The sequence below is a fragment of the Manacus vitellinus genome, unplaced genomic scaffold (assembly GCF_001715985.3).
Source record: "Manacus vitellinus isolate BGI_N305 unplaced genomic scaffold, ASM171598v3 scaffold_9_pilon, whole genome shotgun sequence".
Classification (NCBI taxonomy): Eukaryota; Metazoa; Chordata; class Aves; order Passeriformes; family Pipridae; genus Manacus; species Manacus vitellinus.
In genome coordinates, this window is record NW_021940917.1 from 18644532 (window position 1) to 18669334 (window position 24803).

Consider the following 24803-nt stretch of genomic DNA (forward strand, 5'->3'; position numbering starts at 1 on the left):
ACACTGTTTTCTGAAGGTGCACATGCCTCAATGGTATTAAACTTTACTTTGACATAATAAGACAGCTTGCCAAATGCAAATTATTAATTTAATGTTATTTCTCTAATGTATTTTTCAGTACTGATTTTAAAATTTTCTTTGTAAGATACAAGAAATAATTATGTAATACTTTTTTTTGGTCAATATTTTTTGTTAGGTATTTACCCTGCTTATGTGTGTGAACTTGCTAGTTTGAATTGATATGACTGATCAAAAAGGCATTTTAAAGTTTCATGTGCATGTATATAAACATTTATATATACAAATATATATGTATATATTTTTTATGGAATTCAAAAGCAGCAATTAAATGTTTAATAGCTTTAATAGATAGTGATGGTATTTTAAAACAATAGAAAGCACTCCAGCTTCTCTAAATAAGCCTATGTTATTTTTAATACATGAAGGACCCAAATATATTGCATTTCTAAGTCACGCACGGCTGTTTTCAGAAGAGATACTTTAATGGGGAACAAGATACTTTCCAGTGCTGCTCATCAACATGCCTAGTGTCCTGCAGTGTTAAGCATTGGAGGTCTCAGTTTGGTCAGTGATATCATGGAAAATTCTGTGACAGCATTACCATAGGATCAAAACTCAAATACTTTTTTGATTGATTTTTCCTTGGATCATATTGCATTTGTTTTGGAAGCAAATCTGCTACCTAGGTATCATAAAATCTGGAATACTAGTTGTTTCAATGTGTGAATATGAAGTGTCTTCATACTCTTCATACAGCAGGTTTAATGAATCAAATGCTAGTTCTAAGCTAGTTATCAGAAGCTACTTTTGTGTGCCCTGAACCAGCAATTCCTAAGTAGTAATAAAATTCTCTATTTATTCCAGGGTTTTAAGAAGATTCCCACCGAATCTGCTAAGAAAATTGATTCTAGACACTTCTGTCTGAGATTATGAAAGAAAAGGAAGAATGTGTGTGGATTTAAAATTACTGTATTTATCAAGTTGTGGAGTAAGAAGTACTGGGGAGATCGCTTTCTCTGTTGCTTATTGTAGATCTACTACAAATTGTTTCTGATGCAGCTGAGAAAAATGCAGACCCTTAAAAAGGAGCACGGACCTGTTGACACAAGTAGCAATGTGGACAAAATCATGGTACTTAAGTCTACCTTAGCAGAAGTGTCTGAAGAGTTGTCTACAAATGAAGATATACTACTTACTGAAGCAAGTAGTGGAAAAAGCAAATCTTCAGCTTGCCGGAGAAAGCGGGAGTTCATTCCAGATGAAAAGAAAGATGCTATGTATTGGGAGAAAAGGCGGAAAAATAACGAAGCTGCCAAAAGATCTCGTGAAAAACGACGACTGAATGATCTTGTCTTAGAGAACAAACTAATTGCACTGGGAGAAGAGAATGCCACTTTGAAGGCGGAGCTGCTTTCTTTGAAGCTAAAGTTTGGTTTAATTAGTTCTGCAGCCTATGCCCAAGAGATACAGAAACTCAGTAGCTCAACAACTGTGTATTTCCAAGACTATCAGAGTTCCAAATCAAATATTAACTCATTTGTAGATGAACATGAACCATCTATAGTTGGTAGCAGTTGTATTTCTGTCATTAAACATTCTCCTCAAAGCTCAATGTCTGATGTGTCTGAAACATCAACAGTAGAACACACCCAGCCGAGTCGTATACAAAGCAACTGCAGAAGTCCTGAAAATAAGTTCCAGATTATAAAGCAAGAGCCCATGGAATTAGAGAGAGAGCCAAGAGACGACAGAGGTTCATATAAAGCATCCATATATCCAAACTACATGGGAGCTACCTTTAATGTGTACTCACATTCTCCTCCTCTCTTGCAAGTTAATAGGTCCTCCAGTAATTCTCCGAGAACGTCAGAAACTGATGATGGTGTAGTTGGAAAGTCATCTGATGGAGAAGATGAACAGCAGGTTCCTAAGGGTCCAATTCATTCCCCAGTCGAACATAAAAATGTTCATGCAACAGTTAAAGTTCCAGAAGTGAATTCTTCAGCTTTGCCTCACAAGCTTCGAATTAAAGCCAAAGCCATGCAAGTTAAAGTGGAAGCAATGGATAATGACTATGATGCAACACAGAAATTGTCGTTGCCCATTGACATGTCCTCAAAAAGACATTTTGAGCTGGAAAAACATGGTGCGCAGAATTTGGTGCATTCTTCTCACACTCCTTTCTCGGTTCAAGTGACTAACATCCAAGACTGGTCACTTAAACCAGAACTCTGGCATCAGAAGGAACTCAACGTTAAAATTCAGAGTGGTTGCAAAACTGGAGTTGTTGAAATAAAAGACAACATCTACAATGTCTCTGAGTCAGAGAACCTCTATTTGAAGCAGGGCATAGCAAATTTATCTGCAGAGGTTGCTTCACTTAAAAGACTTATAACCACACAAATCTCTGCATCGGACTCTGGTTAAGTTACTACTGAAAAAAGGCTTATTGTTTTAAAGGATGTCATTTGCAGTAGATCAATATGTTTTGTATGATGCTGAACTTTCACTGGACTTGTGATGTCATTTCACTGTAATGTTCACATAATGTCTGATTGGTGTCTTTTTGTGCACAAATTATTATGAAGACTAGGTTGTGTTATGATCACTATGCCTTGAGTATAGTCAAGTAGCCTGTACAAAGGCTGTATATAGTGAACTTTATTTTCTTTTTGTTCTTCTACTACAAAGCGTGCAAGTTACCAGTTACAATAAAATATTGGTGACAAACACAGAACATCTACTCCAGTTCAGTTGATTTTATGAACTTGTAAATAAGTTGTTAATCAAAAACTGGTTTTTTTCTTACACTGTGCTCAACTTCACGTACATTTTAGGGTTTTACAGCCTAACAACCAAATTACAATTTACAACATGTGTGATCCTTCTGGCCACCTTTTTCCTTAACACGTTTTTTAGAAGAGAAGTAAAGTGATTATTTATAAATGAAACAGTACCAATTTATAGCCTTAGCCTTCTTTAACTTATTTATTAGGAGAAGTTAACCAAAACCCATGCAAATTCTAACCCAGTAACTAAGATCACCAACTTTTTTTTTTTTTCTCCTTCAATCTCAAACGAGACAGTAATGAGTTTCCTGAATGTTTTAGTGTGAAAAACAATTTTTTTCAATATTATAACTTGGTGTTTTAGGTGAAATTAGTTAAGTCGGATTTGTGCATCTGCAAAGTTTTCAGAGCCTTCCAGTGACAGGATCGGACAGCACCACCTTTGTCAAGGGGTGGCTTGTGTCTGCAAGGGGTATTGTGAGCAGACAAAGTCTGCCCCTCTTGCATGCCAGCATTCTTTCCACGGTAGACCGTGGGCCACCTGTAGATGAAGGATAAGGCTACTGGATCTGTAAACTCTGAGCTCAAGTAGGCAAATACTTACACAAAGGCTAGGCAATAGCAGTTGCAGAGTTAGAGGGGATCATCTGCTATTTTAGTTCCCAGTATGGGAAATATTGCAATTTGGTATGAAGTAAGTCTTGCCAGCAATTTGGCCTTGGTTTCAATGGCTTAGTTAACTGAACTGGAATACTCTGGCTTGCTAAAGGGCATTTTGCAAGAACTTCTCAAATGTAAAATAGAGAACTACGTGAAGAACTGCACAATCCAAATACTGCTAGCCCTTTTCAACTTCTGCAGATGACGAGTTCTTCACTTGATGACTGGACAGAGCTGTGGTGATCTTTGTCTTTCAGAACAGCCATGGAACCATGGAGTCTAGAATTGCATCACATATCCTTGGTTTGGCTTACCAAAGTCTTTCATTTTAAAATTAAAAATAAATTCTAAATAGAACATAGACTTGGCAGAGGTTCTTTTCATGACACTTCCCCCTTCTTTTAACATACTAAAAATCAGACTAACAAATAAGCTTTTTCTGAAAAAGCTTTTTATTGATTACCATACTGTATAATGAATGGAACCTTTCCATAGGCTTAAAATACTAATTAATGAAATGATATGTAGGTATTGTTTTTTAAATTCATACTTGACTTGAGTGAGAAGAAGTTTGTCAATTTTTTGGGGATATGAAGAGGAGTCCGTGTCACTCCTGATAGCTCTGAAGCTTGGTCCAGCAGTCAAGGCAATGGCAGAACTCCCTGATGTCAGTGAGGCCAGGATTTGATTCTGTGCCTTTTCAGGAGCTGATGATTCAGTTGTGTTCTGGGAGGACCTTCGCACAGAAATCACTGGTACTTTCTGAGCTTTTTTGAGCCTTCTAACTGCTGTGCTGTATTTGTGGCATTCAGAGTTAATAAACTGCTATTCTTTTTTCATGCCTTAATAATACAATAGACCCCATAGCTGGGCTCTGTATGTATTTGGTAATTAACATAGATGACATTTCAATGTTACTGAAAATAAGCTCAGGATTATTGCATGAAATGTAAACATTTGCATTGAATGATGGGGATATGAGACATGAGGCAGTGATTGCTACTGTCTCTTTGCTTGCTAAGTATCTTCTGTAAGCAACAATAAAATTCTTTAAATATTTTGCATATTATTTATCACATGTAATGTGTTCAAGGAGAGGACTTAAAAACTCTCGGTGTTGCCATCTGTGTAAGCCTAGATCTATTGGTTTTTTTTTTTTCCATTTCTTGTTAGAATTGTTTGTCATAATGGAAGAATGTTGTCCTCTTTCTAGCTCATTATATATTTTGTGTATCTGTTTTGTGCAATTAATACTTAACAGTAATGATGTAGTTAATTTGTTGAAGGATGTCATTGCAAGAAAGTTATAGCATGGAGCTTAGGAGCACAATCAGATGTTATTTATACTCCCTTTATACCTTAGTGTTATGCTTCATTTGAAGAAAGAAATAAATAATTTGTCTTTTGTTCAAAACCAGTTCTAACTACAACATGCTTTTCTATTACGTTCATTGTCATAGTTCAACACAGGGGTGTTAGCTGAGCTGATGACTAATGTTCCCGTGCTGAAGTTACTGTTTCTGCAGCTAACATTTGGAATATCTTCCCCAGGCCTTTTAAAGTTACAAAAGGCAGGAGTGTGGGTGGTACCTACAAAGCCCCGTTCTTGGCTGCAGTTGGCGAGCTCTGAGCAGCTCAGCTACACTAAATGTGGTGTACATGGCCTCCTCACCCAGAGGCTCTCACCCTCCTTGCCCATCTTTACCCTGCTTCCCCTTGGGACGTGGTATGGGAAAGATGGAGAGTCACACTGATGGGGGAAGGGAGAGAATGTAGTGGGACCCCCCTGCTCCAACTTTCTGCTGGTACATAATTGTGTATGACCAGAGGGGCTGGGGAAGCTGTGCCCTTCCAACATGCTTTTCCTGCACTGCAGGAAAGAGAATCAGCCTCCATGAAAAGAATATCCTTGGCTGGCCATCTAGTCATGGGACATCAGAAGGTTATTTTGAGCACAAAGTGGGCTTTAATCTCAGTGGGTATAAACTGGCATAACATCCTCTAACTTACTAAAACTCTTGAGAGCTCAGCAATTAACTGACAAAACAACATAAAACATGGTGAAAGGGGAATCTTTCTCATGTGAGGGAACATGGATGACTAGAAAGTATCTGAAAAATGACTACTGTGTCTTCAACTGTGAATGCTAAGGAAGGCCACATACAGAAACTGTTAACTGAGAGACTTACCAATATAAATTGACATTTTTTATGGGAACACCTGAATTACCACTCTAGATTCATTTGGATATCCCCAAACCTTGCTTTTGGTGTTAATGAGAAGTTTTAAGAAAAGTCTGTCACAAATGACTGATGATTAGCAAGGTAAGTTTTTTCCTAGTGACATTAACTGGTGGCTAATTAACACTGTGAAGTGTGAGTATCAGGTCTTTTATCAAAATTCCCTAACTTAATTGTGTATAAACACAGTAGTGTAGCCTCATGTTCTATCAACATCAATATTTTGATAAATGTATATAGAGGTGAAATGTAAATATGCCCATACATATACTGACCCCATACATTATGATTTTCTGAATACCCTCAAGTTTCTACCTTCAGTAAAACTTATATATTACATGGGATATATTTAAATTTTATTAATGTTCTGTACCACCTCCTTATTCATGATAGGAGACAGATTATTGACAATTCCTATTCTTCTCTCATTATTTCAGCTGTTTTCATTACAGCTCTAATGTCTACTTGAGCAGTTTATGAGGGCCAAAAACATTCCTGTGGAATTTAAATGTAAAATTGTGCAATAAACACATTTCTGAAGTTTGATTAGAACACAAACTTCTAAAAATATTTTCTACTTGCTAGTACATAAATGTGCCGTTGAAAATCATGTACAATGAATTTAGCAGAAAACTCACAGACAATCCGATTAACATGACCTTTATTAAAACCATATTGTTTTAAAAATACTTACATAGTTTATTGCACAATACAAGCTTGGTAACTGCAAGAATACGTTAAAAGAATTTTTGGTATTTCTTGCATAAGAACAAGTAGCACTTATTGTTCCACTATGGCGCCAAGTCAAAAGTTAAAAACATTAGGCCAAATCCTAAGCCTTTTAACTCAGTGTTGAGTTCTAATTCTCTTAATGAAGTAGATTTTTTCTGTGTGCAATAAAGGACTTAAGATGAGTTAACATTACCAAGATAGAAGCTTTACAGTTCACTCCTGGCACAGAGTCCTACTGGCTTTCCTATCTCTAAGGCTAACTCCCTTGTGACACAGCAGTGCTGTACCAGTCACTTTATTCATATCACTGGAGTTGTAGGGAACTTGTGTAGGAAAGAGAAGGCAGCCAGATACTCAACTATTATTTATTCAATGACAGCTCTAAAAGGACTCGGTGAATTATGAGCAAAGGGTCAGAATAGAGGCATAGTGTTTATTTGCTTGAAAGAGAAAGTATCAGAAGACATTTGGTTTTAGGAGTCCAAAAAATATCTGGAATGCAGATATGAGTTGACCAGCCATTACTTGTGCACCAATCCCAACTGTGGTAATCCCTTCTACTGTGGACACGATGGAGCTCCACAGGATTACAAACAGAAGTGCTCAGGAGGAACAAATGCAGGGCCTGCAACTCTGCTGTGATTTTATGTGAGTTTTAGTCTCCTGTAGGCAAGCATCCTTCCTGCTCCTGAAGGATGCCTCTGAAAGGGATCGGATCCGAAAAACCTGCATCAGTGGAAAGGAAACCCTGAGGAAGCTCTGTGGCAGTCTAATGCTACCAGCTTTCAGATTACATGGTCTGTTTCTCCTCCACCGTCCCTCCTTTCCCCTGCAAACTGATGCACAACTCAGTGTGTCAGCCTATTTTTAGACTTTTCCATGCTACTTGGATTCCTGGATGTGCAAATGCCTGAACGTGCATCCAACTTGACAACTTACACATGTACAAGAATCAGTCTACCCTGCTGTCCACATATGCTGGCATCAGTATCTGTTATACTTAGATTTCTGAGAGGTGACACTGAGCAAGTTTCTAGCAATTTAGACCTCCAAAAATTCTCTTGATTTTGGAATATAAATATACTGAGAACGCATTGTGGTCCTTTCCATGGTAGTTGTGTTATACAACCCTGAAAGGTAGGATATTAATGGTTTGTATAATAATCAGAAAATACCAAAGCATAATATCCTATCACATCAAATAGCTGAAAAGATGATAAAATGCAATGAGGGCCATTGTAGCACAGTGTTCATTTCTCTGTGTTCTCAACACTGTGCACAACAGTAGACAATATGTGAACAAAGTGGTTAGTATTTAGTTCTCATTCACAAAAAAAAAGACGTGGTGACGTGTTTTAAAGGCTTTGTGGTTAAATGTGAACAAGGAAACATCAAAAATATTTGTGTAAGCAGAATGGTACTGGACAAGTGACAGTAACAGACAACATATATGACCTATCAGCATTTTATGGCGCTGAAAGGAGTTGCTTATATTTTCTCATTTTCTGTAAGAATAATGACGTTACTTTAAGAAATTCAAATTTTATCTTCTTTCATGAAATAATATTTATGTCACTGAAAATACAAAGATGGGAGAAAGGCGAGCAGTGCTTATTTGATGGTATAGGCGGGCAGTAGAATGGAATAAATCCAGTTGTCACAGTCCTACAATGATCACCTAGTCCCACTGCCCAAGCACTTCAGGGCTGACCAGAAGTTGAAACCCATCATGAAAGATATTGTCCAAAAGCCTCTTTCTAAGGCACTGACAGACAGGAAGCCTGTTTCAATGTCTGACCACACTCTTGGTATGAAAGTATTTTCTTAGGTCCAGTCTGAACCTCCCTGATGCAGCTGTGAACCATTCCCACATGTCCTGCAGCTGGGTCCCATGCAGAAAAGATCAACACTTCCCTCTCCACTTCCCCTCCTCAGGAAGTTGTGGAGAGCAGTGAGGTCACTCCTCAGCCTCCTTCTCTCCAAACCAGACAAAGTCCTCTGTCACAGAGGAGTCCTCTCTAAGCTGAGCAGAAGAAATACCAGCACCAAGGCCGGATCTGGAAGAGCAGGAGTTAAGTCTGTGCTCGGGGGCCGCAGCACAGTCACCTTTCCCTGGCTGCTCACCAGCCAACGGGTGTGCTGGTGCCTGGTGGTGTCTGTCCCCTGGGGCAGGACTTTGCACTTACCCTGCTGGACTCCTTGGGGCTCGTGCCTTGGTAGGGTACAGGCAGGAGTGATGCAGAGAGCAACACCAAGTCGTGATTTGAGGCAGGAGGAGGGAATTGGCCGCTGCCATAGCAAGGCAGCACCAGGCAGTGCAGGCTGTTAGGAGAGCGGAGGCTTGGGATGTGGGGGCAGAGGGTGATGAGCAGCCTGGGATAATGATTGGTGGGGCACAGGCTGTAACTGGAGACCCTTTGCCTGGAAACCTCTGCCCTGGGGCCAGCTACAGAAATGGGCCTGGAGCTGGGCAGCACTAGCCCTTGGGGAGAATAACAAGGACAGCAATGCCACCTGCACTGCTTGTAACATTGAGACTTTTTCTGAGTTTCCATGCATTTATTTTATTTGGATAGTTGGCTCTGGGGAGCCTGTCCTCTAGGCTCCCCTGCTTTCTCCCATATTGGGTCACAGGCAGCACTTGGCTCGCTCTGGAGGGTCCTCTGCTATCCTTCTTCCCTAGACAGAAGGCACAAGGGTGATTCCTTCTGCTCAGCACCCATCAGACCTCATCCAGGCACTGAGTCCTCTTCGTGGTCCCAGAGAAGGCTGACAAACCAGAGGGGCTCAGGGCTTTAAAGCAAGGATACTCTGTGGGGATGAGTCTGGTTCAACATGGAGCAGACAAGGCATTGGGACACCTCATAGCACACCCTGGTGCTTCTGGGAAAGGCATCAAAGGGATGGGGACAGGCTCGTGGAAGGGTGAGAGGCAGTGGCATCTCCTGAAACTACAGAGGAGATAAGGAATCAAAACCAAAATTCCTGCAAGATTCATAAAGCACTGAAGTATGTTGCCTAGAGAGGTTGTGGGATCTGTGAGCATGGAGGTCTTCAGGATCTGAGTGGCCACAACCCAGTCACAAATCCAACAAAGGGATACTGGCTGAAGTCCTGGAAGAGAAAGCATTGACAGTGGGAAACACAGCAATGATTTTCAAAGGACCAACAGTTTCCAGAAGGTTTTGACTTTCTGGTTTTATTTGGTTCAGCAACTTTCATAAATTTTTAATTAGGAGAGAATAGGATAGTTCCAGTTGGCAGGGACACACAACACTCATCTAGTCCAATTGCCTGATCACAGCTGACTAACAGTTAAAGCCCATTATTAAAATTGTTGTCCAAATGCCTCCTCTTAAGGCACTGTCAGGCATGGGACATCGATCACCTCTCTAGGGAGCCTTTTCCAGTGTGCAACCACCCTCTTGGTAAGGAAATGCTTCTGAACGTCAACAGGCCAGCTCTTCACCCAGCATGGCATGCACCTCTTCATCTCACAGCTGAACAACGTGTCCAGAAGGATGCTGTAAGGGACAGTAGCAAAAGCATTATGAGAATCCAGAAAAGCAACACCCACCTCCTTCTCTTCACCTACCAGGCAGGTCACCTTACTGTAGAAGCATCTTGGATTAGCCAAACAGGGCTTTCCTTTTGTGAGCCCGTGCTGTGCCTGGTGCTTACACTTCCTTGAAATGCCTTTCATTACCACCCAGTAACACCTTCTCCATAATTTTTGCAGGTACTGAGGTTAACTCTTAATTGCCTATAGAATAACTCATCAGTGCTGGTTATGACAGGTATGGAAGGGAGGTACAGTCTTTTGGTATATACATTAATCCACATCAATTTCTCTACCTGTAAATTTCACTGTCAATCCTAGCAACACAGTGATATATATATATATATATGGAAATCAAAAGGAATGGCTTGTATCTGAGAATCCTCTAGGGAACTTTCTATTTCTATACTGAGTACCTAGTACATATTTCATGTAATGTCTATGCACTGGTCTCTCCACATACGAAAAGAAAAGAAAGTATGGCCTGTAGATGACATGCAGAGAGAAGAAAAACACTTCTGCAGTCTGAATTCTTTCTGCTTTGTCATGTCTCTCATCTTCTTAACAAGTGCAGGAGTATGACTGAGAGGAAAACTGCCCTTGTTAAAAAATGTTACGAACTTCTCACATTTATGTATTATGATCGTGCTTGATGTGATAAACAGTGAGGTAGCATGTCAGATTGTACAAAAAGTCAGCTGGCTCTCAGAAGATTATAAGTAGGATATCATATAATGACATCTACGTGCGAGTCTCCTCTCTCTTTTTAATGTATAGACGTCGTGTCTTCATAAAGCGACTGGAAACAGTCTCTTTTACTAAAAGTCCTTTGGAGCATATCAGGATTAAAATACACTGCTGCTGCTCCAGAGTGATTAGCACATGTCCCCCAGTTGTTGGCTGAAATGTTTTTCTCTCCTGTCAATTCCCACAAGCAGATCTCAGAAGGTTTCTGTCTGTACCAGTAGTGAACTACCTGAAGCTGTTTCATTTTCCCATCCACTGCAGTTAGTTCAGATTCCAGCTGCTCAAATTTTTCACAAGTGGCTGAAGCTACCTCCTGAAACAAGGCTGATCAGTTCAGTCCCAGGAGCAACCCTTGACTAAAATCTCAAAATAGCTAAGACCAGTTGTCTTGACTTCAGCATCCTTGCTCAGTTGGAAATGTATGTTTCTTCAGCTAGCTGCATTTTTATTGTCTTTATTGGCATCTCCTCAAAAAGGATTTATGTGTTCTAAGCATAAATGAGTAATCCTAGTTAAATTTAAAAATTAAAATATTTGCAGTTGACCTCCTTGTTTATTCCAGTTCTACAGACTATCTCTCTCAATATCAAGTTGAATATTATGGTAGGCTCATGTATACATGGAATGCTTTCAATCTATATTTTCTCCTGTGTAATCAGATAATCTCAATTCTACAACCTTACTATTACTTTAATTCGGCATAAATTTTCTGGCAGCGTTGTATTACCTGAATTTACACCAGATTAAAGAAAAGGGACCCAGCTTTCCACATGGTCTCATTTTGGTAGAATCTGTTTGTGATATAATAGGGGTGTTGGAAATGGGGAGAATATGAAAAGTCAAAGCAACAACAGTGTACTCCTCATCGTGTAACTGCAGTTTGATGGCTTGGGCCATATTTGTTACCTATTATAAAAGTCTTTCTTCACAGAATGTGGTGTAATAACTGGCTTTTAGTACTATTTTCTTGGATTGTCTGCCTCAACTTTGACAGAAGTATTTTCTGCCACATCTTTGAAAATGCTTGGCTCCAAAAATTGTTATTTAATTCTTCTGTAGTTACTTCATAGGAAAAAACCCACTTGAATCCTTTAGAATGGAAAGCAAAACATGCTCCTTAAGAGAGGCAGGTACTCCTTAGAGAGGTACTCAAGCGTTTGGACACAAGGCAATTTGGGGTTTTTTTTAGAAGACTGCATATATGCACTTTTTTTTACTCACCCTTTTTCTAAGTGTCCCTCATTCAGCTGAAGCTGCAGTCCTAAAATATCCACAGGGCAGCTGATTGCATATGGCAAGTCGTGGTTCTCCTGAGGTGCAGCAGACTCTCTCATTGGAATTTTGGTCAGGACCATTCGTGGTCATTAAAGCACTTAGGAAAAAAGAAATAAAACTGCAGACGCCAATAGCTTTTATTTAAATTAAAGGATGACTAGAAGTCCAAGGGCAGTCTGCAATTCAGTAAAAAGATTACTAAATCTGAGATATGAAAAGAGGGACAGGTTACTGGAATAGGAGATGTTTTTCTTGGAAGTGATACAGCGAATGTGTTTGCCTATCTGTCTATTTATAACACGAAACATGACCCACGCACATTTTTCCTGTGCAACATATTAAGTGTTGCGTGGCTTTTCAATACATAGGTAGTACATTCAAAAGCTGCCTTTGTGTGCTGACCCAGTTTTCTCTCAAAACTTGTCAAAACCCCTTAGGTAACTAATGACAATTACTAAACAGGTTTGTTGTTATATCAGGTTTTGAACCTGAGTTGAAAAGAAAATGTTTTGCATTGAGTGAGTAATTTTCGTAACACTGAGAGCGCATTTCTGTAGCACTCCAAGCTATTTTTTCACAGTTCAATGCAGAAGCAGCGTCTGTTCAAAACTTTTGCTAAATTTATGTCTTAGTACATTTCTGAAGCATTCACTAGAGAAATGAGAGCTCTTCTGTTCTTGTCTGTGACCACTTTACCACTCAAAGGTTATGGGAAAGAACGCTAAAACGCGGTAAAGAGCAACAGAATTTGCAGTGAAATCAAAAGAATTTCCCTCAGCGTAGCTGATTAAGTACAGCATCAGGCAGAAAGTTAAGTAAACATACAGTCATAGTAAAAAAATCCTACACTGGGGGAAAGACTCCTTTGGTTCTTCTTATAAAAAGAATTGCTAGATGGCAATTCTAATTCTCCCAAGGACTTGGTCGCAAACTCTGCGGTCAACATTTGGAGCTTATCCTGTCAAGTAGAAAGTACAATAACATGCGGCATGAGAGAAACATTTCGGTTTGTATGACAAATGTCACTTGAAAATGGGCTTGGCTTTTAATTTAGAACATTGTAAACACACCCAGGAGAAACTAGTTTTGATCATTTGCCAAATATTGCACAAGTATTTAGACTAATAAATAGCCTTCTATAACAGGAAGTGTACTGTATATTTTATGTGTTCCCACAATTTTTAAGAGAAAGTCTCATCCCTTCTGTTTCACAGATGTTTATAGGGAAAAAAAAAAAACAAACCTAAACTAGATAAAATAACATGTTATTATCAAAAAAGCATTTCAATCATCAGCTAAAGATTTTGGGAACATTAAAAGTACATTATAAATAAGAATACGTTTTAATTAGAAGATTTTCTCGCTGATTAGTCCTTCAGACCCCAGGTTAAAATCATGCCTTACTGAATAAAATAAGATGTATAGTTAAGAAAATAATCATAGGGTCCATCATCTCATTATTTTGCTTGTGTAAACTACGAAGTAAGGCATATTCCAGCTGTAAGAAAAACCAACAGGCCTAATTTCCATGCCGTTATTACATCATGTGGATCTCGGACCTACGAGTGTACACTGCACACTGTGTCCTGCCTCATCATGCTGCTGTTACCAAGGATATGAGATGGATGTGGAGCTAAGGGTTTTGTTTTCTAAACTTTGCACTGGACTCTCCCTTTTGTATCCAAAATGTCTCAGGAAGGAAGCAAGCAAGCCCAAACAACCTCTAAGCCTTTTAGGCGCGACAAAAGCTCTCTTACTTCTGCTCCCTCTCCATTCGGCTTGAAGGGCTGAAGAAGCAAAAGCTAACTCCAAACATAAGAAGAATAGTTCTGCTGGTAACCATCCAAACAAATTGTGGGGAGGGGCAGAAGGGTGTGGGGATGTGTGGTATATGTTAGATCAAGGAATGCATGGTTATCTTCGTTTGGGTTTTCACAGGACAAAGGTGTTCTGTAGATAACAGAGGTAACTTCAACTAAATCCTGCAGAAATTTGGTGTGAGTTTGGGGAAGTTACAGAACAGTACACAGACTGCTTGGCAATCTCCTGGAATGTGTTAGTAATAAAGTTTTGGTTCAGACAGCAAAGTATGCAGTAGTGAGACACTTTTAAAATTCGATTCTAACCAATGAGTTTGAGGATGCTGAGAGTGCAAAGCAAAGTGTCTCACAGACCATGATGTGACAGCTGAAGATTTTTATAAAGAGAGCAATGCAGCATAAAATCAGCAAACTAGGAAAAGAAAAAAAAAGGAAAATTCAAAGAAGTAGAAGGTGTAGGAGAACTGGCAAAGAAGTGATACTGAGGACACAAATGTAGGAAGGGAACACTTTGCTTAATGATGGGTTTCACTGTCACCAGACATAAGCAAAACACAGAGAAGGTGGACACTAGGTTAGTTATGTGAGCACACACGGAGGTCTGAGGTAGAAAATGAGTGAGATACATGGACAGGAACAACAACATATATGAACATCAGCACTATAAGGCTGAGAAGGGAATTGCTGCTCTGTTACAAGACAAAAAGGAGGAAATAGTGATAGGTAACGCACACAAAACTCAAAGAGTTAATATTTTTGGATTAGTATTCTCTAACAAAGTTAAAGTCAAGCTTGAGGCCAAGACAATGCCTGTGGAGGACAGCACAAGAATTCTTCAGTGATGTGGATGCTTTCAAATTGGCAGTGACCAAAGAATTTCACCTTTGGATTCACGCAAATTCAAAATAAGTATTGATGAGATTCCTCCTCAAACAATCATCTGAAGATATCTCAGACACTCCAATAGCTATTTTTGAGAAATGGGGGGAAACAATCTTTTTTTTTTCAAACAATAGAAAGTTAGTGAGGAAACAGGTGAGAATAAACAGGAGTTCATCACGAACATATTAATCTGTTTTACTCTACCACAGTGCCTGTTGGCCATGGGGCAGGGAAGAATAAATAGATGTTATGCATCTTGACTATTGTAAAAGTCTTTTTTCTCACATGACAGATGCACAGTAGGCCATGGGTGTGTGATCAAGATGAAATTGCTAAGACAGGGAAGCATGAGCCATCATCTGAAAATAGTTCATGGTGAATTCCCAGATTTCAACCTAAACAAAAGGTGGAACAAGTGGGATTTTGCAGTAGCCTGCACCTAGTTTCATCTGTTAAATATTTTCATCAAAACTACGAAACTCTAATAATGTGTTTACTGAATTTGCAGACAATCTGGGGCTGAAAGAGACTGTCCTTGAAGTGGAAGACAGGCTCAAGATTCAAAACAGTGTTGGCAAAATTGGATGTGCAAGTGAATGGATGATACTCAGGAATAAACACAAGATACTATATTCAGACAAGAATGTTCAATTGCTCAACTGCACGATTGTGCAGCAACTGGCTCACAACAGGCCTCTGTGGGGGTTGCCTGTGACTTGTAAAGGATTACCAGTTGATCATGAGTTAACAAGGTCATGATGTTGGGGAAAAAAGCATATTGGGACATGCAAACAGGAGAACAGTTTAAAAGATGCGGATAGAAATTGTGCATTATTATGGTTTTGGGTGTTTTCAGTTTTGGACACTGCCCCCCTTGAAGAACATAAAAGCAAAATCTACATGAACAGAGAGAACCCAGAACAGGGCCATGAAAAGGACCTACAAGGAAAATCTGGGAAAACTGAGGTTAATTATCCTAAAAAAAAAGAAAAGACTGAGGAATAATACAGATGAGATGCTTCATGTAAACAAAAAGGTGCTGCAAAGATTAAGGTAACTGCTGTCTGTTCAAGAGGGTTAAGATGAGAAGTAACAGACTGCAACAAAAGCAAGGCATGTTAGAACAACACACTGAGGAAAACCCAGAGAAAGGCTTGAAAAGCACTGGACCAGATCACTTGTGAAGGCTATGAAGTCTCCATTGCTGGACATTCTTAAGGGCACCTTACATAAGGATCTGTTGGGACGTCAGTTTTTTGAGAAAGGGGACTATCGTCAAAGTTCCTTCAGACATACCTTCTTGCAGTTCAGTCATCTGTCTTGGCCCTAGTTTCCATTTCCTTAACAAACCTCCTCTGCCTCAGAAACCATGTGCAAAAATTAATTAGTGTTTGCAAATGTACTTCGGAATAGTGCTGAACAGTCTTGAGCACAATAAAATAATCAATGTTTAGATAATTGTCAAGGAACCCATGCAGTTATCTATACCTATGCAAACCTTGTGCCCCTATTTAGGAAAACACATAGCTGTGTGTGGGTTTACCAATGCCAGCAGTGCCATAGACTCACAGAATCATTGAATATCTGAAGCTGGAAGTGCCACATAAGGATCAAAGAGTCCAACTCCCTGCTCCTTGCAGGACTGCATAAAACTAAACCATATGACTGAAATATATATAGTAGTGGAGATGTCACAGAAGTCACTGATGTGTGAAAAAAGGAATCACATTCCCAGTCCTTACTAAAAGGGGGTAAGATGGTTGTATTATTGACTGGCTTTCATCAGAAGTTAGTGTTTTACTCTTATCCCCATCTCCAGTTTATCAAATCTTTTCTTTGTTGCAACATTACAAATAAAAGCTTACAGAGTGAAGTTTAATATAATTGGAAGACATTCTTTATTTTTATAGCATGTAAAAATACATACAGAGCCCTTATGATTTGCTCTGGGTCTGACTTCAGCCACTACTGAAAATTTACTGTTCCCTTATAATACATGAAAATGTCAAAGAGTAGTTTAGCTATCTCTGCTCCTGAGTGCTTTTTGAATTAGGGTTCTATTTCAGAAATATACGTTTATTATAATCACACTTTTGGAAGGGATTATTTAATGTATAAATTATTTTCATTATCTTTTAGGGTTGCTATTGCATCGTGATCTCTGTCTGTTTCCGACTCAATTAAACACTTTCTCACCTCACCAATTCCTTTTTGAAATGTCAGATCATTGCTACTATTATTTTATTGCACAGCAATAAGAATGATACTGGTAAGAAGATCCAATCTGTTGAAAAAGCTTGAGTTCATTGGATGAAAATTTGAATACAGATCTAAGAGGGAATTTTAGTTAAAAAATGTTTATCTAACAGGAAAGTGTGATATTTCATATTTATGTGAAAAGTGTGTACAGTTCAGCAAAGATGACTTCGAAACATTAGCTAGGCTGTTGTAGAAAAAATATATATTAATCACTTTGGAAAATATAATTCTTAAGACAAAGCATTTGTGATTCCTTTGAGTGGACAGTATTTTACTTTTTTCTGAGCCTTTTCCTTCCTTTGATTTCAGATAATGACACTAGAGTTGGAAAAATCAAGCTAAGCCCCATCAATGCAAAAGGATATTCACTATTTCTCTAGGCTAATCTAAAAATTGTCAAATTATTGGATTTTTCAGTTCATACTGTAGTAATTCCCTGACTTGTTTCCATTGAGATGGATGAGGTTTTTTCCTGATACAGTTTAAACACAAGTTTTCTCTTTCCGGCTGTGCCATGTACCACCCTAAACACAGATCTGCCTAGATGCAGTATCTTTCCTTGCCAGTTTTATGTCTCCCCTTTTCAGTCACCTTACCTTTTAAGGAGCATGGGTTTCTCAGAGCAAGGAACTTAAATTTTCTAAAAATAAGACCTTTTCGTGTACTCAGAATAAAGCAGCTAAAATCCATAGTCATTTCCAAATGCAGGGGATTGGAATTGCAAAGTGTCTTTCAAGTAAGACAGTTTATGAGCAAATGCATCTCAATTAGCACGAAGGCAGAGAAGGCAGAAGAAATGCAGAATTCAGACTAAAATGATACACAAGAAATGAGGGAAACCTTTATTACAGGGTGAAATAAAGTGAAATTCTGCCCCTAATGTAGTCAAAAGGGGTACAGCCATTGAGTTCAGTGGTACCAGGACTATATTATGTTTGTATCTTGAAACATATTCAATACTTTTAACTTCATCTTTAGAAACTGTGGAGGCCTTTACTATTTTTTTCATAGAGTTGAATGAATAAAAATGTTATCTTGTATGAATTGTCCAACAATAATCCAATTTCAGCTGTCTGATTTGATTTAAAACCTCAAATTAATAAATCTATGTAGTAAAAATTTGTAGTAAAAATTTCCAATGTACATAGAAACTGAAAACACATATTTTCTGTTTCGTAAGTTTAAAGATGGTTCTTCTCTTCGACTCCCCCCCGGTTGTTTTGTTGTTGTCTGCCAAGCCTTGTAAAAAGAGTTACTTTCTTTGGAACTCTTTGGCAATTCCTACATATATAAAATAAAATAATTCAGTAGCATTATAGCCTAACAAAAATTACAGCCAGCAATGTTAAGGCATAGCTTGGGAATTGAATCTGAACATGCCATGAAACCATTTAAGGGAAGAAAGCGTTAGCAAATGCATGTAATTTTGCTTGTGTAATTTGTCATTAAGAGGAAAAACAAATATGTAGGTCAGAGGTGAAAGTTCACTTCTACAAAATGTCCTTTCTTGTATTTTTAGCACTTACTAGTAGGGAAAATTGCAGTTCTTACAACCTCTTTTGGAGTTTTCCTGGGAAAGGGTGACAAAGTGCCGTCCTCTTCATAGTAAGGAGTCTTCCAGTGAGATTGGGGTTTTTGAGATCAAACTGGGTTTGTTTCTTTCCATTTGACCTCATGAAAACCCTGTTACCTGTGATTCCTGTATACAAGATCTCCTTGGAGAGGGCAAACAAGATCACTGAGAAATTACCCAATTAACTTTACAAGCCATTGATGACTGACAAGCCCAGTGCCCCAAAGAATTAATTGATCTTGCACCTTATTGCTTGAAAACTTTCATAAGGTGGGTTTGGACAACACAAATTGAGAGTCTGAGTGGGTTTCCTAATTCTCTTCCCTCCCTCCTTGATGTCTCTCATAGGTGGCTATGCCACCTCAAAGCAAAAGATTTTTCCACATTTATCCCTAAGCTCAGGCAGCTTTTCCTTGTAAGGAGATGACCTGATGCTAACAGGCCATACAATGGTATTCATGTTATTTGTGAGAATCTTGCACAGCTTGAATGAATAACCTGATACTTTAGAGCAGCTCATTGCTCCACTCAGGAGAAAAGAAGTAACAATGTATAAGGACAGTTCTTTGTGTTGGTGCTTCTATAGAAAATGTAGCTTTAAAGGTGTTTTCAAACAGATTGGAAAAAAAATTGACGGATATTCGTGGGGATTTAATTCCTGCTATGACTCTGCCTCAATATCACCACTTTTATCCAAGACATACCTGTGTTTTAATATGGCTTATTTCTAAAGCGTAGGCCCTCCAAGATGGAAATACTGCAGCTTAGCCTCTTTGCACGACTTTTGACAAAAAGGTGGTAAGTCAGCAAAAGGCACATCCTGGGCATCCCAGGGATGTCACTGGCGAAGTGTAGAGCTCCGTAACAAGACATGGAGATGACACATTAGCCTAGCTGGCACATCTTTCAATACAAGGAATTCGCCTCCAAGGCAAATCCTAGAAATTACTGGGCCATTCCAGTTTAATCTTGGGCAAAGCTGGAGTCAGGCATTCACCACGGCAAATCTTAGTCTGAATGCTGCGTCTGTTACAATTGTAAACTGTTTTGTGATGTGGACAGGGGGACAAACGTAGGCAGCATCTGACTATAACATGAGACAATTTTCTGCTTTTGCCTTTCCAATATGGAAAAGAAACTGTGTGTCTGGATGAACAGCTCTGTGCCAAAGCCAACCTCCAAGCAGTCAAATGTCTTTCATCTATTCTGCATCCCACACACTTGTAAATTTAATGAAGTGCTGACTGAAAGAAGTTTATTCCCGGCTTCCAATTAGGTACTAATAAGCCAAGCTTAGGTAGCATAAATGCTTATTAGGAAGATGGAATATGTTAGCTATTAGCAACCTCAGGCTTCCCAACTTTACAACATTGCCAATAGTTCTTTACAGTGGGACCCTCCATTGATTCCAGTGGGTTTTGGATTGGGGTCTGAGTTGTGCAGCTCTTGCTAATACAGGCTAAGTATTCAAATACTACACAAAACAAGTAACAAGAACTGGTTATAAATTTATATTGTACAACAATCTAACCCAGAGGTAGAACAGAAGATAACACTACATCTGTTCCTCTTTCTTAGATCTCCCAGGGCACATGTAAATGGTGGCCCTCCACCTATTCAGGTCCTGTTGCAGATTCCAGCTATTTCTGGGCTCCAAGTCTAGCCAAGATCTGGTAATTTGTACCTCTAGTAGAAAAGAGACAGAACAGAAAGGGTCTACAGTATTCATCTCCACCTGCATCTCTTATGAGGTCCTCCTGTATGTATTTATCAGTTTTCTCAGACTTTCTTAAAGTGAACTTTACAGCTGAATTCTTCAAAAAGTGAGCTGGGCATCATGATAGAGAGCATTTCAACACCCAAATTTTAAGACACCTAGTTGCTCTGCTGTAGTCTACAGGCTTTTGGAACCCCCACAAGAAAAGGTAGACACCTTAAGACTGGGGTATCCAAAAAGCGATGTAAGCAGCAAACAATCTAAGCTAGCCAATAGGGAAATACTGAGGAAACCAGTATATTTTTAAAATTTTATCCTATTCACAAGGCTGTTTAGTCCTATTTTGAAGAAAGAAATTGCTTTGCTACTTACTGGGATTTGCACAAAATTGTATTCAGAAGGTTGCAGCAACTCTTTAAATTTTTTTTATTTCAAAATTGCTGCCTTCAAATTGGTATCAACTATCTGTTTCTTACCTTTGCTGCTAGTTTTCCATTAGTAACAGTGAAGCAGCTGGTTACATTCTATGCTGGGAATGGGAAAGTAGTTCACTTGGTGCCACTGAGCATCTTATAAGTGAACTTTTACTGGAAGACATACTGTATCTGACAGGTTTGACAGACCACATAATACAGCCAGTAAGAAGTTTTCAGCCAACTCATGTAATTGAAGTCTTAGATACAGTATAATGACCAAAAAGATGCAAAATCAGAGAAATGTCACTTTGTGAACATGCCAACATTAATTTGAATAAATTTTTAAGTGGTATTTCAATTAACTTCTCCAGTAATGAATAAAGAGTGTGTGTACCAACTCTTAATTAAAACTTACTTATTTTCTAATTTTTTACATTAAGAGACCTACTTATTTCACTTCTTGGTCACTACTGTGTCTATTTTGGTTTGGGGTATGTGATAGTTCCAGGTGTAAAGGTTTAGAGTGCTTGGTTTTATGATACACTTATTTATGTATTTTACCTACAATTCTAAAAACATCACTCTGTATTTGAAAGAGAAATTTCCTATAATAGCCTTAAGCAATAAATCACCTTACTCTTTGCCATATCCCTGTGTACTTTTGCCATATAGCTTGTTACCTAAGCTTTGCTATTTGAACAATGATTTCCTTTTTCTCTAGCCTCATTTTTAAAAAAATATTTGAGTGTGTCATGAAGTTCTAACTGAATTTGTGACATCAGTAATTTCCATGGCAACAAACAGATGCTTTAAACATAGGATTATGATGAATTGAACACAAGACTGAGTAAAAAAAAAGACCATGGCCAAGCAAGATTTCATTAGAGCTCAGTGGTGTTCTGTTAAAAGGGTGGAGAGAGGAACATAAACGATGAATACACTTCCACTTTTTAACATCACAGTTCTACATGATTGTCCATACATTGTGGTTATTTATTTCAGATGTTCATAATATTTGATGTAACCTTTGTGGAATTCAGACATTGCCAAAAGTTTCAGACATATTCATTAGTCTTGTTCTTGTGTGCTCTCATCACCTCTGAAAAATCATGCTTAAAACACTCCAGGCTGAACTCTGAAAAGCTGGAACACAGGCAACTGTTGGGAAATATGGCTGTAGATTAATTTGTCTTAGTAAGTTTATGTTAAAAAAATGCCACACATTTAACACATTAAGAGTCAAACCCCCACTTCTTTTAAACAATATTTTTAGTCCAGCACCAATTTATGTAATGAAAAAGAATGGTCTGTTTTCTTTAAACGATATTCCTTTCAGCTAAATTCTGTTATTATGAAGTGTCTTGAGCGTAATGCAGACATACATATGGATGAGGGCATCTGTTGGGTCAAATTCCCACTCTGTCTTTTCCTGGTTGCATACAAAAGTCTCACTCCAGGGTCAAAGCAGACCTCAGTGGTTCCATCTCGTTCCCACCTCATGCTACAGCATGTACCTCAGTTGAAGCTACGCTGACAAGGCTCAGAGACGCTGTGGTGGTACCAAATCCACAATGAGAACTACTGAAGTTTTATTCTGTAGTCAAGCTATGGTATCCTCTGTTTCTGCCCAGTGGCTGCAGGAAGGATTGTCAGTTCCAGTCTGCTCAAGATGCATGAAGCCAAAAAAGCACGGCACATCTCCTGTGGGTGTCTTTGGGAGAGGGTGCTGGATCAGGTAGTAGAAAATGCCAAGGACACTCCGTATCTCCATTGCAAAAAATATCATTCTTGAGGTCAAAATTAGAGTATGATTAATACATGGACATGAGAACTTTCCCAATACATCTAATTGTATGAAATATGTATTCAAGTGTGTACAGTTTGCTACTCTTATGGAAATCTTGGGAATTTCTTTCACTAAGTAGTTAAAAAATACTGTTTGGGAACATGGAAACACCTATTTCTTTTTCATATTTTTAGTTTTCCACCTATTGGTAGATGGCATATGCCACAGGAAAACGGCATGTTTGAAAGACTGCAGTGAAGAGGTAAACAATATTCTTGATTTTTTTTTCAGGTATACTGTTGAAACAGCACATATGCTGCAAAGTTATGGGCCATCTCTGAAGTAGAAGGCTGTAGGCAATATTATTTTAACATTCTGGCTTAGTCTTGGAAATTTGGTTTATGTTTTTTTAAGTTTTCCACTTTATTGAGGTGCTTAGACACAGAAAACTTTTTTTTTAATTATTTTTGCCAGCAGCTGCCAGGGCTGAGAAGACAGGATATGTTATGTTCTGCTTAGCAGGTAAAACATAATTCACCAGGCTTAAGGCAACTGGAACATAGTTTTAGCTTCAAAACAAAGTGACATACACAAGAAGGTGCTATCTAGAAAGAAAATTACTCTGAAGATTTTTTTTTTTTTTAGATATATTTTCCTTAATTGATGTTTAATTTTCACAAATTGTAAAACCTGGTTCCTAAGTGAGATCCTATTTTTAAGGACCTACAAAAACCTTTCCGTTAGGAATGCCAAGACATTAGAAATCTGAAAACTGCTGTGTTGGAAATGGCTGTTCTCTGGCATTGGTGAATCTCTCTGTATGTCTGACCAGGCACCTAAGTGCATTCTAGCCACTTAGTATGTATTTTTCTTTTATTTCCACATACCAATTGCTAGGTTCATTGCTCTTGATCTTAAGAATTCTGCTTTTGTACATAGACAAATAATTTACACTGGGATGATTAAGTAGAAATAAGGCTATGATGAATCCATTTTGACAAAATAGAGTCCCTAGTCTACGTAGTTTTCCAACTCATCTATTCTTGAATCCATGTGAGATGCAAAGACTGTGATTATTTAACCTTCTACTCTGCCCTGAAAATTCAGGTCTTAAGGTCATGCAGATTCATGACATTAGAAGATTTCTTATATAGGACTGACTAAGCCTTCACTGAAAATGCTTATTCTGATTATCAGAGTATCTTAATTGCATCAGCATGTAAAGAGTGAAGAATGCACAAAAATTCAGCTAAGGTTAGCATGTAAAAGGTAACCTAGTCTAACAAAACAGAATAGAAGGTCAAAAAAAGGTTCCAGGGTTTTCTCCATATGGTGTGAAAATCAATGTGAGGCAACAATGTGAATGCATATTGCATTCTTAGAAAGAATGCAATATATTCAGTAGAATTCTGCACAACATACTATTAATCATAAAAGGCTAAAAGGGAAAAGTAATCAACATAAATATGTTTTACATCATAACAGCTTACAATTTTTCTTCAGAGTGATCTGTGCCTAATGCATCATATTTTTCAAACAGTAACTGTGCAATTGATCTTCTTAAAAAATGCTGCAGTTTTTAACAAGAAGTATAAACAGTACCTTCAATTTCATGTAATATCTACACTACATTGACTGTAAGCTTAGTTTTGTGTATAGACAAAAAAACCCCAGACCCCCTCCCCCCAAAACAATTAAAAAAATCAGCTGAACAGAAGGGAAATGTAATTATGCTATTCAGAAATGTAATATACACCTTTACTCCTGGCTCAGTCATGGAGAGTAATGGAGTTGCAACTGACAAAAACAGACTATGAAATTCTGCTGATTTTTCTGTTACATTTTATTACTTGAGCATAAAATATAAGACTTCTATTAGCTCCTCCTAGGGACCTGGAGTTCATGACAAATGTATTGTGTTCAAATAAAGCAGAGCTTCTTGGTAAGTTCTTCTCACTAGAAAACTCATCACCTGTGGACAGCAGCACTAAAATATTTTTCATCTCCTGATTGTAACAGTGACTGAAATTTTTGTTTTTTTGAGAGCTCTGTTGAAACGTCCTTTATTACTTTAATTAAAAAAACTTTTAAACAAAATGCTATTCAGATGAATTTCCCCTTTATTTCACCAAATGCTTGTTTAGCTGAAAACCCCGCTCTGCATGCAGATACTGTTTTTATGATGATAGTAATTCTTTGTTCCTTAATGCTTCCTTCTGTGGGCTAATACGTAGTTCTACTTCATCCTTCCAGATAGCATGGATTTGACAGGCTGTTTTTACTGCCTCCTTAGCAGCAGCCCCTCTGCAGCAGCCTTTTACCACACA

The 24803-nt window shown here is 38.4% G+C and overlaps 1 protein-coding gene across 1 annotated transcript; it reads left to right on the plus strand.

Moving 5' to 3' along the window:
* Window positions 1-777: 777 nt before the first annotated feature.
* NFIL3 (nuclear factor, interleukin 3 regulated) lies at window positions 778-4887 on the plus strand. Its single transcript, XM_018086005.3, has one exon. The coding sequence runs from the start codon at window positions 1075-1077 to the stop codon at window positions 2446-2448; it is 1374 nt and encodes a 457-aa protein (XP_017941494.1). The 5' UTR covers window positions 778-1074; the 3' UTR covers window positions 2449-4887.
* Window positions 4888-24803: the final 19916 nt, after the last annotated feature.